Raw genomic sequence first — 17,280 nt, forward strand, 5'->3', positions numbered from 1 at the left:
AAACAGGGCCAATACCTCAATAATTTCAAGAAAATGACAAACCTTTCATTTTATTCTGCTTAGGAATCAAAAAGGTATAGCACACAGGAGGTACATGATAACCTTTGTTCAGTAAGAATGATGTTAGTTGCAGGCAGATTCTTGGGCTACACAAGCCAAGTCACTTGGGAGGGAGATCAGACATAGCCTAGGCTCTCTGTACTGGCAGTACCCACAAAAGCAATTATTAGAGATTTCATTTTCTTTCTGAACACAGGAAAAAGATATTTTGTGCATGATTACGAACACAGCCAAACCCTTAATGGGAGATTCTTCAATATAAAACTTTCAGACTTTACTTTTCACTTTATTGTCAAACTTATGTGAGGATAAATGCCATATACTATAAGCATTCATATTCTCCATGACACTTTGAATGTAGTAAGGACTCCATAAATATCTGCTAAATAAAAATACCAGACCTGTACTTTTGTAAGCTCTTCTGATCAACTCTACAATTCTCTTATTTGTTGATACCTACACGTTCAATAGGGATGTCTAGGGAGAAGCCTAAGAATGAACAAATCTGGTCTTGGAGACTCAAGTCAGTCAACCAAGGAAACCAGAATTTTAAATAGGTTACTAGAAAGGTAAATAAACATCATAATATAAATACAGGCATGAATGAACTATCAGGGCTCCATTAAATCACTAAGAACTCACAAAGGCAAAGGTATCTATCTGTTTGATACTCTTTTTTTTTTTTTCTTTTTTCAAGACAGAGTCTCGCTCTGTTGCCTAGGCTGGAGTGCGGTGGTGCAATATCTGCTCACTGCAACCTCCGCCTCCCAGGCTCAAGTGAGGTAGCTGGAATTATAGGTGTGTGCCACCATGACCCCCAGCTAGTTTTTGTATTTTTAGTAGAGACTGGGTTTTGTCATGTTTGCCAGGCTTGTCTCGAACTGCTGGAAAGTAATCTGCCTGCGTCAGTCTCCCAAAGTGCTGGGATTACAGGCGTGAGCCACCGCGCCCAACCAATCTGTTTGATATTCTGTTTGCATCTCTGTGAGCTGGTGGGATGGCTGGGGGTTCTCCTGGAATACTAGAAAGTGTAGTTGTACTATAGGGGATGCCCTACGGGTCCAGGGATAACAGCTTTCCTCTTGCTGCTGCTCTGATTCTTGTCTTGTTCTGTTTTTTCCTTCTCTCCATCTTTCTGTGTGCTGTTTTCTTCATTCTGAGCATGGTCCCCAGTGTCATCATCTTTCAAGGTATAGAACTTGTTCATCTTCTTGCCACCGCTGTTGCCACTCAGATTATTTTATTATACTATTTTAAGGAAGTTGTCTTATGTTAGTTGTTTCAGGAATGTATTCTTTTTTATAGTCATATTAACTCTAATTATGTAAATATAGCTCACTGTCAGTGTTTATGTCCCGACACCCTTGTTTTTGGATTATTTTGATTAATCTCTATATTTGCTGGAATATTAATTGTGTAGGGTATATTGAAGAAGGGAGGTCTGTGACTTTCAGCTCTAGAATAACTTTCTTTTAACTTCAAACATATAGCAGGTCCTCAAAAAACATTTTGTTACAATGTTAATAAGAAAGTGTGCCTGGGCACAGTGGCTCACGCCTGTAATCCCAGCATTTTGGGAGACCAAGGTAGGTGGACCATGAGGTCAAGAGATGGAGATCATCCTAGCCAACATGGTGAAACCCTCTCTCTACTAAAAATACAAAAATTAGCTGGGTGTGGTGGTGCTCGCCTGTAGTCCCAGCTACTCTGGAGGCTGAGGCAGGAACCCAGGAGGCGGAGCTTGCAATGAGCCGAGATCTCGCCACTGCACCCCAGCATGGCCACAGAGCGAGACTCCATCTCAAAAAAAAAAAAAAAGAGAGAAAGTGTTCAAGGCAAATATTCTGTCTACATGAAAGAGTTGAGTCATTATAGTAAGAGGTGAGTGGCCAGGCCCAAGACAGCAAATGATCAAGTTCCCCTCTCTGTAGGTCTCCGTGGAAGCGTCTATGCAGCTGGGCTCCTATGCACATGGGTGCTTCTGAAATCAGACTATACTTGTAGCACAGGCATTCATAGAATGTTTTCTTTAAACCGAACTGCCCAGTTCTCAATAAAAATTTTCTGCATATTTATTATTCCAAGGGTCAAGTCACTAAGACCTCTGTTTTTTTAAACCAGATCTTCTGTTTTCTTCCAGGTCAGCATTTTCTTTACCCAGAGCTCTTCTGTCCTGCAGCTGGTTTAGGGAAGGGTTGCTCCCCACACTCTGTCTTCAGGTGTAATATGTTAATTGGTCATTGTTTTAGTTGATTACCTTCCCATGAGTTGTATGTAGTATTTTCTTCATTCTTTACCGTCCTAACTTCCTAAGTGAAATTGAAATCAAGTGTGAATCCACTGGGATATGTTGCAATCATCTGATAATAATTTAAAAAACATTTCCCACACAAATCAAAAGAAGACCAGCAGTTACAAAGTAGATGATAGCATCTTGTGTAGACTCCAGCTTACATTTCACATTATTCCTGGTCATGCAGTAGGTTCTGAGGAAAAAAAGAACTATGGATAATCAGTTAAAAGAATGACAGATTCCCTGATGTGCTGATCAGTAGTAATACCTAATTTCGATTTCGAGTGTACTGTAATGGATTACCATATAGATGCAGCTGAGCACTGAGCATTAAATAGAGCCATGTGTTTTTCAGAAAAGTAATATTTATTCACACTGTGTGGCTTTCTTGATTTTTTTTTTTTATTTTATTTTACTCTCTAGTGAAACTACAAACAAGATGTCAATAGCTTATGTGGCATTCACAGCAGTATAGCTTAGAATAATGGCTGCAGTAGAAGCAATGCTGGATTGTATTTGCCTGAGTAAAAGTAGGCTTCTTCTAGGACTTTGAGGGACAGGCTTAGCATTTAAACTTAGACAGTTGTGTTGAGCTTTATTTTTATTGACCTTATAGACTTTAAACAATGGTGTTTGCGATATTTGGGTACAAAAAGAAGCATCAGTGTGGGTAATTTTTCAGCCTTTGAATTGTTGTGTGAGATTTTGTCCATTTGGGAATATTCTTAGTAGCTCAGATACTGGGCATGCATTTCATATCCAAATCTTACTGAGTTTATTTTTGAGTGTTTTTAAAGTCCATCCATTTTGTGAATCTGAAAACTTACCCAGAAGTGGTGATAATGTTATGCCTGACCTCAGAATAAGTTGGAAATTACTTTTGTGGCACACTGATAGTATCCAAGCATCTAGACACACATCATCTTGCTATATTCTGTGCTTTTCTTTGTTGTGTACTAACAAAAGAAAACAAAATCAAGAAGACCAGTATGTGTTCTGGAAAACTAAAAAGCATGATTTTCACTGCCAAATTAGTTTCCTGACTAAATTAAATGTCTGAAGAACAGTGTGTATGTCAAGCATTCATCTAATCCAAGATAGATCTATTCTGAATCTTAAATTTTCCTCAGCATTTCCTATATGAACTGTTTACGTGGCAAGATGGGATCAGAATATGATCCTGGGTTGTAGCTGGGCTGCCACGTCCCTTAAAGGAGAATGTGTGAGATGATAGGACACCAAGTCACTGCTGTGCTGTTTGCCCAGGCTGAGTGAACTGCATGGAAAGAGGCGCAGAGAGGATGGGGAGAGCTCAGTGGGACCAGGCTTCCATCAACATGAGGTAGCAGCCAGCTGTTGAGAAACAGTGCCAGTAGAAAGGCCATGTCGCTGAAGTAGGGGACCCCTCTCTCAGTGCTTCAGCATACTAATGTGATGAGTATATTCTGATTAATAATTTGAAGAATATTGTGGCACACATAGAGATGGGCTGCACACATTGCCCTTCAGGAAAGAATGTGCTGCCCAGCTACAAGGAGTGGCGTTAGCTGATGGCTTCCAGCCCTTCACACCTTTAGCTTTCCATCCCTGGTCACACTCTTCTCATCATGGCCCCAAGCCAGTAACTGCCAGAGGCAGTATTACAAGGACCTCGTCATTTCTTGTCACGCTGGACTCCTCTCGTCTTTGCTGTGGAGCTTCCACTGGGCTGGCAGAGATTTGTCAGCTCCACCTTGTTGTCTGAGGCTCCCCTGTCCAATCTTGCTCCTGGCTTTTCCCTTTCACAGGTGTTAGTCCTCAATAGGCCATTTGTACTCCTAAGTCCTCATTGTACCATGTTTTCCAGAAAACTCAGCTTGCCATTATCATTAATTTTTTTAATCAAAGATACTAAATTAAGATGTATAGTAAGTTTTTCTGTTAAGAGAAATTTTGAGTTAAAGAACCATAAAACTTAGACGCAGGTGGTGCAGGCTGTCTTCATCTCTCGAGTCTGGTGCTCCCCAGGCCATCTCCGGATTGTGCTTATTTTTGGCCCTGGAGTTGCTCATTTGGCCTGGCAGCCTAAGTCCTGGGACCCTTGTCCTTATTCTCAGTTCCAGAGTCTTTGTATTTCTTGTTTTAACTTCTTTGCTTGTGGTTTTTTCCTGTAGGTTGTAACCCAGCTCTGTGGGTTCTTGATCCTATGTGCTCATGGGGATGTTTGAGTTTAGATTCTGTTGGTAAGACAGTGCTCACCTGGGTTCTTATTAAGATACTCTGTAGAGAGCTGTTTTACTTATTCCCTTTTAATGTTACTTGACAAAACACAACAACTCAGTTTTTATATTTAGCTTCTTTTTTTGTGTTGTTCATCTAAAATTCATGTTAGTGCATATTGCAAGGGGAAGACTTATTTTGTTGTTGTTTTTTTTTTTGTTCTGTTTTATTTTAGGCTTCTGGCAGCCTGAATCCATGGTTTTTAGTTTCTGCCTCTAGGGAAAGGGGAAAAGAGGGATGAGGAAGGGGTTTTATTTTGTTGTTTTTTTTTTTTTTTTTTTTACCCTGAAACAGCCATTTAGTTCTGTAAAATTTACAGATGGATCTGTCATGCCTGGCATTTGGTGTCTGGCTTACAAAAGTTGTGTGTTCTCAAGGCAAGAGATTAACATTGAGCTCACTTGATTTAATATTGAAGTCATTTCATTATGTGACATTCATTTCCCCATGTTTGTAATATGTTTAACTTTTTAGAACTAGTTGTGCATATAAATACTCTTAAATGTTTCTCATCTTTACAATAAATAAGCATACAAACAGCTGACACATCAGATATTTCTCCTTGGATTCGAGCATGTTAGCCTTTAGCTTCTGCTTTACCTTAATTTTACCTTCTTAGCAGAGCTCCCTCAGCTCATGGATACCTCCAGAGCTTCACCTTGTCTTATTTTAAATTCTCTCAAAAGAGACCTGTCATATACACACAGCTTCAGCTGCTACCCATATGTGTGGACATCCAAATCCTACCCCTGTACTCCAGACCCATTTACACATTTGCCTAAAAGAACATCTCTAGTAAGGTCGACCGTTGACCCTCAAATGCCAGGATGTCAAGAATCAATCTTGACATGTTTCTTCTCCTTGCATCTAAGATTCCATCTGGATTTCATCTCTTGGATAAAAGTGTTGCCATCTACTAAGCCACTGGGAGCCATGCTGGAGACCTCCATTTACCACAGCCCCTCTACCCGTTTATCTTGACAATTTAACCTCTTGCTTATTACTATTATATGTTCTCTTTACCTGGCAGATTTTGGTCCAGGCCTTCTTATTTCTCCTTTGAAATGCTACCATTGTTTCTCTTCAGTGATTGTCTCTGCCACCCTCTCAGCTGCCTCCAGTTTACCTCTAGCTGGAACCAATTCAGGGACCACACTGCTTCCTTGAGAACATGAAGCTCCCAGCCTCGCTTGCCTCTCCAGGCCCATCTTCTCCCCTTCTCACCACCTACCAGCCATACTGACCCTTCTGCTGCTGTGGTTTCTGTAAGGCACCAAGCTGTCTTTGCCTCCTAGCATTCCCCCATGGTCTTCCTTCTGTTGCTATTCACTAGGTAAATTTCATTCATCTAAGTCTCAGCTCAAGTGTCCTCGTTTCAAGGAAGCATTCTGTGAAGCCCCTGCTTGGGTGAAGCACTTTCCTCCTTACTTCTGTAATATTTTATACAAACGTCTGTCAGGGTTTTTTTAATTTTTATTTTTACTTTGCTAAATGATACTCTTTATCTTTTTTGCAAACTAATCATGAAATCTTGGAAGGACTATATTTATTTATATCTATTTTATTTTTCATGAGTGAAGCCTATTGTCTGGTGTGTAGGTATTTTTCACTGAATGGGATTTGGAATGTGTGTGAGCATGTTTGAGTGTAAGTCAGAATTACCATGTAGTAACACTAGATATGAGATACCTTTCAGAGTTATGGACTTGAAAGATAAGGTGACTTGAATAAACTTTCTCAAAATAATACATACATATATTTGGCCAAGAAGTTTATGAAAAAAAGTTTGACATCACTAATCATCAGGAAAATGCAAATTAAGATCACAGTGAGGTATCATCTCACATCTGTTAGAATTACTGTTATCAAAAAGATGACAGGTAGCAAGTGTTGGCAAGGATATAGAGAAAAGGAAATGCTGGTATACTGTTGGTGGGAGTGTAAATTAGTGTAGCCATTATGGAGAATAGTATGGAAATTCCGCAAGAAAACTAGAAATAAAATTACCACATGACCCACCAATCCCAATTCTGGCTTTATGTCTCAAGGAATTGAAATCAGTATGCAGAAGAGATATCTGCAATCCCATATTTATTGCAGTGTTAGTCACAGTAGTCGAGATATGGAAACAACCTAAGTGTCCATCAGTAGATGAATGGATACAGAAAATGTGGTATGAATACACAATGAAATACTGTTCAGCCTTATAAAAGGAAATGCTGTGACTTGTGACAATGTGTTGAACCTGAAGGACATTGTTGCCTAGTGAAATAAGCCCGGCACAGAAAGATACTGCGTGGGGCTGGGCATGGTGGCTCACAGCTGTAATCCGAGCACTTTGGGAGATCACCTGAGGTCAGGAGTTCAAAACCAGCCTGGCCAACATGGCGAAACCCTGTCTTTATTAAAAATACAAAAATTAGCTGGGCATGGTGGTAGGCACCTGTAATCCTAGCTACTTGGGAGACTCATGCAAGGAGAATCACTTGAACCTGGGAGGCAGAGGTTGCAGTGAGCTGAAATAACACCATTACGCTCCAGCCCGAGCAACAGAACAAGTTTGTCTCAAAGAAAAAAAAAATGAAGGATACTGTGTGATCTCATATATATGGACTCTACAAAAAGAAAAAAAAAAAAAGCTTGTAAAAGTTTGGGGTTATTCTTAACTATAATTCAAAAACTTATTAATATTTTTCGGCCATTAATTTAATGAAATTCTTGCCACCAATTTCATTTTCTTGTCTTACTGAATTGTTTACAGTCTCATCCTCTTTGTTTTCACTTTTTTTCCCAATCCTGTTCTTTGTCCAGAGACTAATAGTGATTACAATGAAAATGGGAAGGAGATGGTGAAAAAGAAGAAACCTGGGGAATCTGTCATTTGGGAAATTATTCTTTTAATATTTAAGAAAGGGCTATTATTCAATTAAGATAAAATTAACATTTTAGGTTTTCTCTTGTTTTCTTTTGGAGGGAATTAAACTTGGGACAATGATCTCTTTAAAACATTCAGGTAAGGAAGCTTGCCTGTGGCAAGTGAAAGAAACTGTCCATGAGAATACAGCATAAAGTGCAGTGTTTATGTTATTGTAAACAGTTTTCTTCTTCTAGAACTTATACATTGCAAGTAATATGGGACTGTTAACGAAAATGTATAATTTCTTTTTTGTTTATTTTTTTATATCTTTTTTTAATAGAAAATACTGCAGTTTCTACCTGAACGAATTTTTTTTCGATGGCATTACCAGAGTATAGGTAAGAACAATTAAATTTTTTTTTGTAATATGAATTTCTTCCAGTTGAATTTTCAGTAATGCTTTATATAATTGATATCATCAACATAGCTTATAGAAAGGAATATTAATAAGGGTATGGAATTATGGTAATGAAATGAAGACAAGTCCCACCCTGACTTTGGAGACAAATATGTCTATCTCTTCCTCTGTGTGCTCCTTAGAGTATAGTTTATAGACTAGCAGCATAAGCCTCACCCAGAAGCTTGTTAGAGATGCAGAATCTCAGGCCCCAGCCAGACCTCCTGAATCACAGTAATGTGTATTTTTAACTTGGGACCTGTGGGATTCTTGTGTACATGAAGTTTGAGTATTAAATAAGTTTAAGAAAATTCCTTTTTTTTTTTTTTTTTTTTTAATGAAGTCTCACTCTCTTGCCCAGGCTGGAGTGCAGTGGTGCGATTTTGGCCCATTGCACCCTCAATTCTTCTGCCTCGGCCTCCCAAGTAGCTGGGATTACAGACGCACACCATGTTGCCTGGCTAATTTGTTTTGTATTTTTAATAGAGACGGAGTTTCACCATGTTGGCCAGGCTGGTCTTGAACTCCTGGCCTCAAGCAATCCACATGCTTTGGCTCTCCAAAGTGCTGGGATTTCAGGTGTGAGCCACCATGCACAGCCAAGAGAATTATTATTCTTTAAGCCTGTATCACTGACTCAAAATTAACCTCTTTGAATGCCTTAGGATGTGGCATTGAGAGGAAACTTGAAATAAAGCAAGTTACCACAGCTGCCATTTCTGTCCAGCTTTTAACATCTAACATCTCATCCCACTTGAATATACACAGCACAGCTGGAGTAATTCTGTGAAATCTATTTTGAATTCTGCCTTCTGTTTTAAAGAGTGCCTCCTTCAATTCCCTGCCATACAAGAGTCTAGCATTTCCTACAAGTTTTCTTACCAGATGATCGTATTTGTGGAGAGCATGACCTTATGATGGTATATAACTCTGTTTGATCATTCATTCATTAAAATATTTATTGAGGGAGAGACATTTGTGTGCAAAGTTCTGGGACAGAAACTAAGAATACAGCACCATTCTTGTATAGGCCTTTTGCCCAGTTGGGATAGATAAGGGAAATAATTACAGCAAAATTGTCTCTGTGAAAGAAGTATGCTGGTAGCAAAAAAGAAAAGTTGAATAATTCTTTTCAGAGGAATTGAGGAAGGCTTCAAGAGAGGTAACTTTGATCTGAGCCTTGAAAGATGAACAGGTGCAGTATGGAAAGGGTTTTCTGGGTGAGAGATCAATATGTACAAAGTTGTGGAACTTGAAAGAATGGAATGATCAGTGAATATTCCAAAATTCCAAATACTAAATTTAGGATTATTTATGTGAAAAATGGAATTGACTCCTATAGAAATTGAATTATTTGAAGTTATATGTTCTAAATTTAAAGAAAGCAAAGTGTATATAGTAAATACATCAATTGAACCAAATATGTAAATCATTATTTTAAGATAGCGCCTTTATCTTTAAATATTGCAAATACACAAAGAAAGTTTTCCTTTAAATTTTAGAGAGTTGTCTGTTGCATTTCTGCTTAATTGAGCCTTTGAGCTTGTGTTTTTAAATTATAGAAAAAATAAAAATTTAAATGTAAGGTATAATCTAAAGAGACATCATGGGGATTTGCGGTGTTCCATGGTACAGTAGGAATGGCTGACAATGAGAAATAACTGCGTGCAGTATTTTTCATCTGTGCTGCATATAATCCTTCAATTTTGTTTATATCATTTGTATGAAAACTATACTCATTTTCTTAGATAGCACTTTAGAATTGTGAAGATTAGTAGGCCCTTTTCAGCATGAATAAACTTGTTAGAACTATGTGTGAAAATTAATTTGCATTTGTGTTGTGAAACTTTATGTGTCTGCTAGGCAGTGTGTAGTATTATTTTAATTCTGCCTAATACCACATAAACTGGCTACAATTGCTGATACTAGTAGCTTTTTACCCAGTTTGGCAGCGTCTTAGCAAGAACAATGACTGGAGGCCTCCGATGCCTCAATTGCAATTGCCAAATACTGAGTTGCATGAGCCATCAAATAGCAGTATGTGTTATTTATCTGGTGTGAGAGCAAGCTGTTGCTATAAAGTGCTCAGAATGAATCATATTTCATAATGCTGAAGTATGAGCATTTGTACGTAAAATTATCCATGTTTATTACTGATGCTTATATATATACTTAGGGTCAAACAGGTTCTTTTGAGACAAATATATTTTTGCATGATTAATCAGATTGGGTAGAAATTGGTGTTTACACAGGTCCACATCTCTTCTACAATGATCTTTACTAGATGTGCTTTGGAATCGGGCATTTTCAGACTTTAGAATGGCAATGTGGTGCGTTGATGTACAATGAAGCAAATAATTTAGAACATCAACACAATCTTAGCATAACACTTCCATGGGTCTGGGCAGCCACCCACCTCAACTAAGCAAGTTATTATTTATGTAGCTTAAGATGAGAATATGCACCATTAGTGGAATATCCACACGCAAAATAGCCTTATTCAGGTGTTGCCAGCATATGAATTCAGATTAAGTCCTGTACACTAACGACTTATACAGAAAACCTTCAGTTTTCATAATAGTCTTTTGGATTTTGAAGTGGTCCATAGGAGATTATGGATTTGTAATTATATGCATATATACCTTACTGTACCTATTTATTTCCAGTTTATTTGGATTTCCTAAAACTGTTACCATTTATCACTCCAGGGCTTGACCAAGTTAGCTGTAGAAACTAAGAAACTATAGGGAAATACCAGGTATCAAAGGAAAGGAATGTGCTTTAACTATGTGCTCAGCATTGGCATCCTGACTTCTACAAAACCTCTGAGTCTTAGGCAGGGGCCTTCTCACCAGCCAGTGCCTGACATTCTAGGTAGCAAATATTCCTTACCTACTAGGAAGAACACTCCTATGCTAATGTCTTACTAATTAAATGTTATTGCAGCTGGTCGAGGACAGGGTACTCTGAAATGTTGGGTTAGAACCTTGAAGTTCTGGTTATACATCACTAATGTAGTATGCTTCTTGTCCCACACAGCAAATGACAATGTCACTGAGCAGAGAAACCTAAAATAAGGGCAACTGCTATATTCTGTGAGTCTCAAAACCACATGTTATCCTGAGAAGGAAGAAAATAATTTGAAACATCAACCATCACAATGCTTGAAGTCTGTTTCTTATCATGTCATTTTCTTTTGTCTGTAGAAAACAGAGACATTCTATTTCTCTTAAAACTACTTTTAGAGGGAAGGGATAGTCTGTGGTTTCTCTTTGTTTTGGTTTTTAATGGCTGGCTTCTTGCTTTAAATCGTTGAATGAGGAAACATATTTGAACTCTAAGCTTCGCAATGTGAAATGAACACAGATTCATTATTCCAAGCATGTGGAGATATTTCTTCAAGTGATGTTTGGAGAGCAAGATGACCAGGGCAGTGGCTGGCACAATACTCATGAGCTCTGCATTGTGTGCTAATTTACAACTCAACTATTTGTAAATTTCCATTACCATTACTGACTATAAAATAAAACATTGTTTATCAATTTTTTTCTGAAGTCATTTTTTTAGGCCAGTAAATCATGGTGGATAAAGATGACTGCTTGACATCTTGTCTCTGGGCAATAATTAGAACTGACAGAGAGTGAGGCAATGGCAAAGAATGGCACTGGCAGCAAACCAGGGATATTTGGTATAAAGTCAGGCTGCAGCACCTGTTCATGTGCCCGTGCATCATCAACACAGGACTTAAGTTATATGTGTGTTCACTTTAAGAAGGCTTACTGCTCAGGAGCCTCTGGAAAGCAAGTTTGCTATCTCACTGAGTATACAGTGCTATGCCCAGACTCATAATTGTCAGGTTGGCAAAAGGATATATTTTGTACTAGAGTTGTTTTATATAAAAAATGTTGAAAATGAATAATCCCTAGGTTTAAAGGAATGGGACTCAGTTACTGGAAAATTCACACATGTGTAATACCTCATATGTTTTTTATGAGTCATTAATCTATTTTGTTCATCTAGGTTTTTAATATACATAGTGTAAAAACCAAGGGCATAACTAAGCTGAAAATTTGTTTTTGACTTTTTAAGTGTATTCCTGGCTTTGTGCCTGGGACTAACCAGTGGCCCCACATTGCCTGGGATGTGAACACGGCCTCTGACCAGTCTCATTCCTCAAGTTCCCTTGTGCCCACCAGGTCCTAACCTTTCCTTGGGAGCTTGAGTCTGGCAGCTTTCCCTGGTCCCCTCAGTCAGACCATACCATAGCTCACTCTTCCTGAGAGAGCAGGGTTTCCCTGTGCACTTCACACTAGGACACCCCCAGAAGTGTATCACAACTAGACTGGGTGAAATCAGGGACCCCACATGCATCCATGTTCACCAGGGGATGTCTGGAACTAATGCCCCTGGCAGCATGGGGGCCGGCTCACTTGGTGTCTTTCCATGCCATCTCAGGGTGCTTTCACCATCACTGCTCTGTGTTTCTTTTCCTCCCAGGCACTTCTTTGTATTTTGCCCTCTGGTTGTCTTTTTGCTTTAAACAATAGCCCTGAAGCCTCAACCTCTTTCTTTCACCTCCTTGACCACCTGAAACCTGACTTGTCTGAAGCTCCTCTGTTTCCCTCAGTAATAGGGGTGAGATCATGGTCTTTCTTTCCTCCCATGCCAATTCCAGACATCAGCCACAATCCCCTCTGTGAAAACCTCTGTCCCTTTTACATGCCACCTTCTACCTCCTGGTTGCTGCCATGTCTTCTGACCCCCTGCTCACTTACCTTCCCTCCACCCCCATGGCTTTGTTTTCCCCTAGTCCTTTTCCTTCATGCCAAGTTAACCATCAGCCCTCACGCCCAGTCCTCTGTGCCTCTGTGGCTTCAGACCCTGATCTCTGTCTGACCATGTCCTCCATTCTCCTGATCTTTGAGCCAATCTCTTCCAGGTTGCCTGATCTTTTTTTCTTATATTAAAAAGTATCTGTGTGGGGGGTGGTTAACAATTGATATGCAGTGAACTACATATATTTAAAATGTACCTTTTGGTAAATTTTGACATAGGTATACACCTGTGAAATCATTACTACCAACAAGATAATGAACATAGGTACTACCCCTGAAAGTTTCCTCATTCCTCTTGATAATCCCGCTCTCCCATCTTTTCTAACCGCCACCCCAACCCCCCCAGTCCCTAGGCAACCACTGATCTGCTTTTCTGGCCCTTATAGATTAGCTTGTATTTTCTAGAGTCTTACATAAGTAGAATCATACTATTCTTTGTTTGGCTTCTTTCACTTGGCATATTTTGAAGTTTATTTACATTATTTCATGAATTAATAGTTCATTCTTATTTCTGAGTAGTACAGTATTCCATTGTGTGGATATACCATAATTCCATGATTTATTCACTTGTTGATGGTCATTTGGATTGTTTCTAGCATTTGGGCCTGTTATAAATAAAGCTACTATAAACATTTGTGTAGAAGTCTTTCTGTCAACATATGCTTTCCTATCTCTTGGGAGTGGAATGGCTGAACCATGTAACAGTGTATGTTTAACTACTAGACTGTTATCCAAAGTGGTTTTACCATTTTATATTCCTACCAGCAGTGTAAGAGTTCCACTTACTCCAGGTTCTCTTCAACACTTGTTATGGTCAGTTTTTTTATTTTAGTGATAGTGGTATCTCATCGACTAATAATCTTAAGTACCTTTTTATGTGTTTTTTCTTTGTCGTCTTTGGTGAAGTTCAAATCTATTGCCCATTAAAAAAAATTGTGTTCGAGTTTTTAATTTTGAAGAAATTCAGTTAATCAATTTTTTCTTGTATGGACTGTGCTTTTGGTGTCATGTGTAACAAATGTTTGCCTAACCCAAAGTCTGTGTTTTCATCTACCAGTTCTGTAGTTTAGGTCTTTGATCCATTTTGAGCTAATTTATGTTAATTTCAAATTTTTAGTGGAATGCTGCTTCTCACGCTTAATGTGGATGTTGTAGTGCCAGGAAATTCTCTGTTTCTATTCTACTGGCCTCATCTAGCAGGCTTGGCATACCAGCAGCCCAGAGGGAGTTTCTCTCTTTCTTGCCCCTTGCTTGATGCTGATGGTGTACTGCATTGTTTGCAATTTGGTTTGAAGCATGATATTGAGAAGGAGGTTTAAAAAAAATTAAAAATAAATAGGAAAAGATTTTATAGTGTTAAAGTTTTAGGTTAGAGGTACCTGTATGATCTCCTGGCCTTAAAAATGTTATTAAAAGATCTTTAAAAGATTGTTACTTGGTCAAATAGAAATTGTCAAATGTGACAACTCTCACACTTGAAAATGAGAAGCAAAGAAATAGATTTTGAAATTTTTCTTTTTTTTTTGAGACGGAGTTTCACTCTTGTTACCCAGGCTGGAGTGCAATGGCGCGATCTCCGCTCACCGCAACCTCCGCCTCCTGGGTTCAGGCAATTCTCCTGCCTCAACCTCCTCAGTAGCTGGGATTACAGGCACGCGCCACCATGCCCAGCCAATTTTTTTTTGCATTTTTAGTAGAGACGGGCTTTCACCATGTTGACCAGGATGGTCTCGATCTCCTGACCTCGTGATCCACCTGCCTCGGCCTCCCAAAGTGCTGGGATTACAGGCTTGAGCCACCGCGCCCGGCCAGATTTTGAAAATATTACTGATGAATTTGCTTTCTTCTGAGCCAGGAAAATAATATTATAATACATTCTTTGTTATAGATAAAATATATAATGCTGTGTGTTTTAATACACCCAACTTTACATTTTTCAGCTACTTTAATGTTCTGTAAAAAAAAAAAAAATTAAAAATACGTAGAAAACGCATGTTTTCCCCTTTGGTTCCCTTTTTTTCCCCTCTGGTTCCCATATGGTTCAGCAGAACACTAATATTTAAAAATTTAATATTGTTCATCATGGATTCTTTGGATTTTTAAAATGCAATTTTAAAAATCTATTGCATTAAAATATTTGTCTTGATTAATGAGTTTTTTGGTATCCCTTAAATTTTGTTCAGAATCCATACTCTTCTCTCACTAGTCCCAGCCCTGACATTTTACTGCCTCTTCAAAAGTAGTAAGACTTACATTCAAAGGTTACTTATGGTTAAAATGTAGTAAAAGTTAGCCAATAGAAGTTAGAAATTCATAGAATCAGCCCAAGTAATTAGATCTTATTTACTTATTTATTCTTTCAGTTATTCCCATGGTCAGTAAAGTGGCAACCAGTAGGGTTGATGAGGCACAGAAGAGGTGGGATGGGTATAATTATAGTTTGGATAAGAAGTTTAAAAATCCAAACAGGCATGACATATATAGAGGAACTTAAAAATTAAAACGAGAAAGGACTTGATAATGTTTAAGTAGAAATGTCTTTGTGAACTTAAGGCCTTAAAAAATACCTACAGAGGGCCGGGCACGGTGGCTCACACCTGTAATCCCTGCACTTTGGGAGGCCAAGGCAGGTGGATCACCACATGGTGAAACCTCATCTCTATTAAAATGCAAAAAAGTAGCTGGGCATGGTTTCGCCTGCCTGTAGTCCCAGCTACACAGGAGGTTGAGGCACAAGAGTTGCTTAAGTCCCAGAGGCGGAGATTGCAGTGAGCTGGGATTGTGCCACCACACTCCAGCTTGGGCTACAGAGTGAAACTCTCTCTGAAAAAAAAAAAAAAAAAATAGAAAACATACAGAGGCCAAGCAAGGCTCTCAGGTACTTATCACCAGTCCTCATGCTATGTGCCCCCACCGCACAAGTTTTTCCTGCTAATGTTTTTTATTAAAAAAGGGTTCCTTAGAGAATAGCTGATGCCCTGTCTTAAGTGGAAAATGTGCTTACCACATAGAGGGCACTGTTCTGTGCATTTGCATGTATGTTCACTCATTTAAATCTCACTGACAATTGTCTGATAGACACTGTTGTTATTCCATTTTACAGATGAGAAAACTCAGGCATAGTGAGATGAAGTTCCTAACTTAGCTTACACAGTTAATAAATTCAGAACCTAGATCTGAACCCTAGCAGTCTAGCTTCTGAATCTGGCTTATAACTGCTAAGCTGTACTGCTTCACATGTAAAAAAGAGTTTTTCAATACAACAGAATAGACTATATCAAATACATGTGTATTAGTTTTCTATTGCTGCTGCAACAGATTAGCAGATTAATTTCAAAAAGTTTGGGACCGTTGACCAATATGGATTATATGTTCTATATATCTGCATATAATATCATTTCTGAATGTGTTTTTCTCCTCTGTGTATAGGGAACAGTGGATATAGGCATCTGTAGGTAGTCCAAATACTTAAAAAACAATACCAACAACAACAACAACAAAAAACAAGCTGGAGCCATCCTAAGAAGGGGAAGGACTAACAAGCACCAACAGTCACATACAATGGCCAGGAAAAAGTATTTCCAAGAATATGTTACAAGATGATGGATTAGCCAGATGGCTAGAAAGAGAACTGTCTGTGCAGGCTTAATATTAGGAGGTCCAGTATCTCTTGGCTTGGCCAGCCACCATGAGGTCCTCAAAAGGTGTAATGAAGCAGATGTTCAACTGAGGTAGAATGAACTGTCCAAGAATGGATAAACATGGGGACAAAGAACAAGGCCCCAGGTTGAGGAAAGGTGTGGGCTGGATGGACATTTGAACCTTAGCTGTGACAGAGAGAGCCAGCCTAGTAAATGCTTGTTCTAGACCAAAAGTTACTGGATATGGTTTGGTGAAGGGAGAAGTCACAGAAGGGGAGACACTTTAGCTTCCTTCACTCAAGCACAAACTATTAGTTATTTAATTGCTAGAACCTAGTCTGAGTCATGATGAGTTTCCTCTGAGCCCTTGTGTTAGGTGTTACGAACAGTAGAACTGTTATAAAAGGTTCCTTCAGATTGCCAGTGATTTTATTCTGGTTAATGAATTTCTAAAGAGTATGCATTTAATTATTTTATATATCTATATCTATATCTATATCTATATCTATATCTATGTATGTATGTATGTATCTACCTGTCTATCCATCTATCCATCCATCCATCCATCCATCCATCTCTGTAGCTATGGCTTGTAACGAGTTGTCAAAACACTGGCCGTCTTGTCAGAACAACTCTTTGAAATTCATTGGTGGAGTAAATATGATTTGATATCTAATTGTTAAATAGATATCACAAACTTTTCATCAGAGGATCTAAGTAATTTTTTTTCTTTTTGTAACATATTAATAATTTTATTTAATAAAAAATTACATAAAAGTTACAGTATGCCAAATACATTATAATATCAACTCTATTTTTTCTTTTTCTTTTCTTTCTCTTTCCCTTTTTCTCATATGTGTGTGTGTGTGTGTGTGTGT

At 38.5% G+C, this 17,280-nt stretch overlaps 1 protein-coding gene across 7 annotated transcripts in view; it reads left to right on the forward strand.

The window, feature by feature from the left end:
• RALGAPA2 (Ral GTPase activating protein catalytic subunit alpha 2) overlaps positions 1-17,280 on the forward strand; it is a 329,247-nt gene that overhangs the window by 46,751 nt on the left and 265,216 nt on the right. For all 7 annotated transcript variants that reach the window (XM_017541502.2, XM_017541500.2, XM_017541496.2 and 4 more), the window contains exon 4: positions 7,810-7,867. In XM_017541502.2, the coding sequence (XP_017396991.1) occupies positions 7,810-7,867 (58 nt within the window). The remainder of the gene's footprint in view (positions 1-7,809; positions 7,868-17,280) is intronic.

This window comes from Cebus imitator, unplaced genomic scaffold (genome assembly GCF_001604975.1).
Source record: "Cebus imitator isolate Cc_AM_T3 unplaced genomic scaffold, Cebus_imitator-1.0 Scaffold134, whole genome shotgun sequence".
Classification (NCBI taxonomy): Eukaryota; Metazoa; Chordata; class Mammalia; order Primates; family Cebidae; genus Cebus; species Cebus imitator.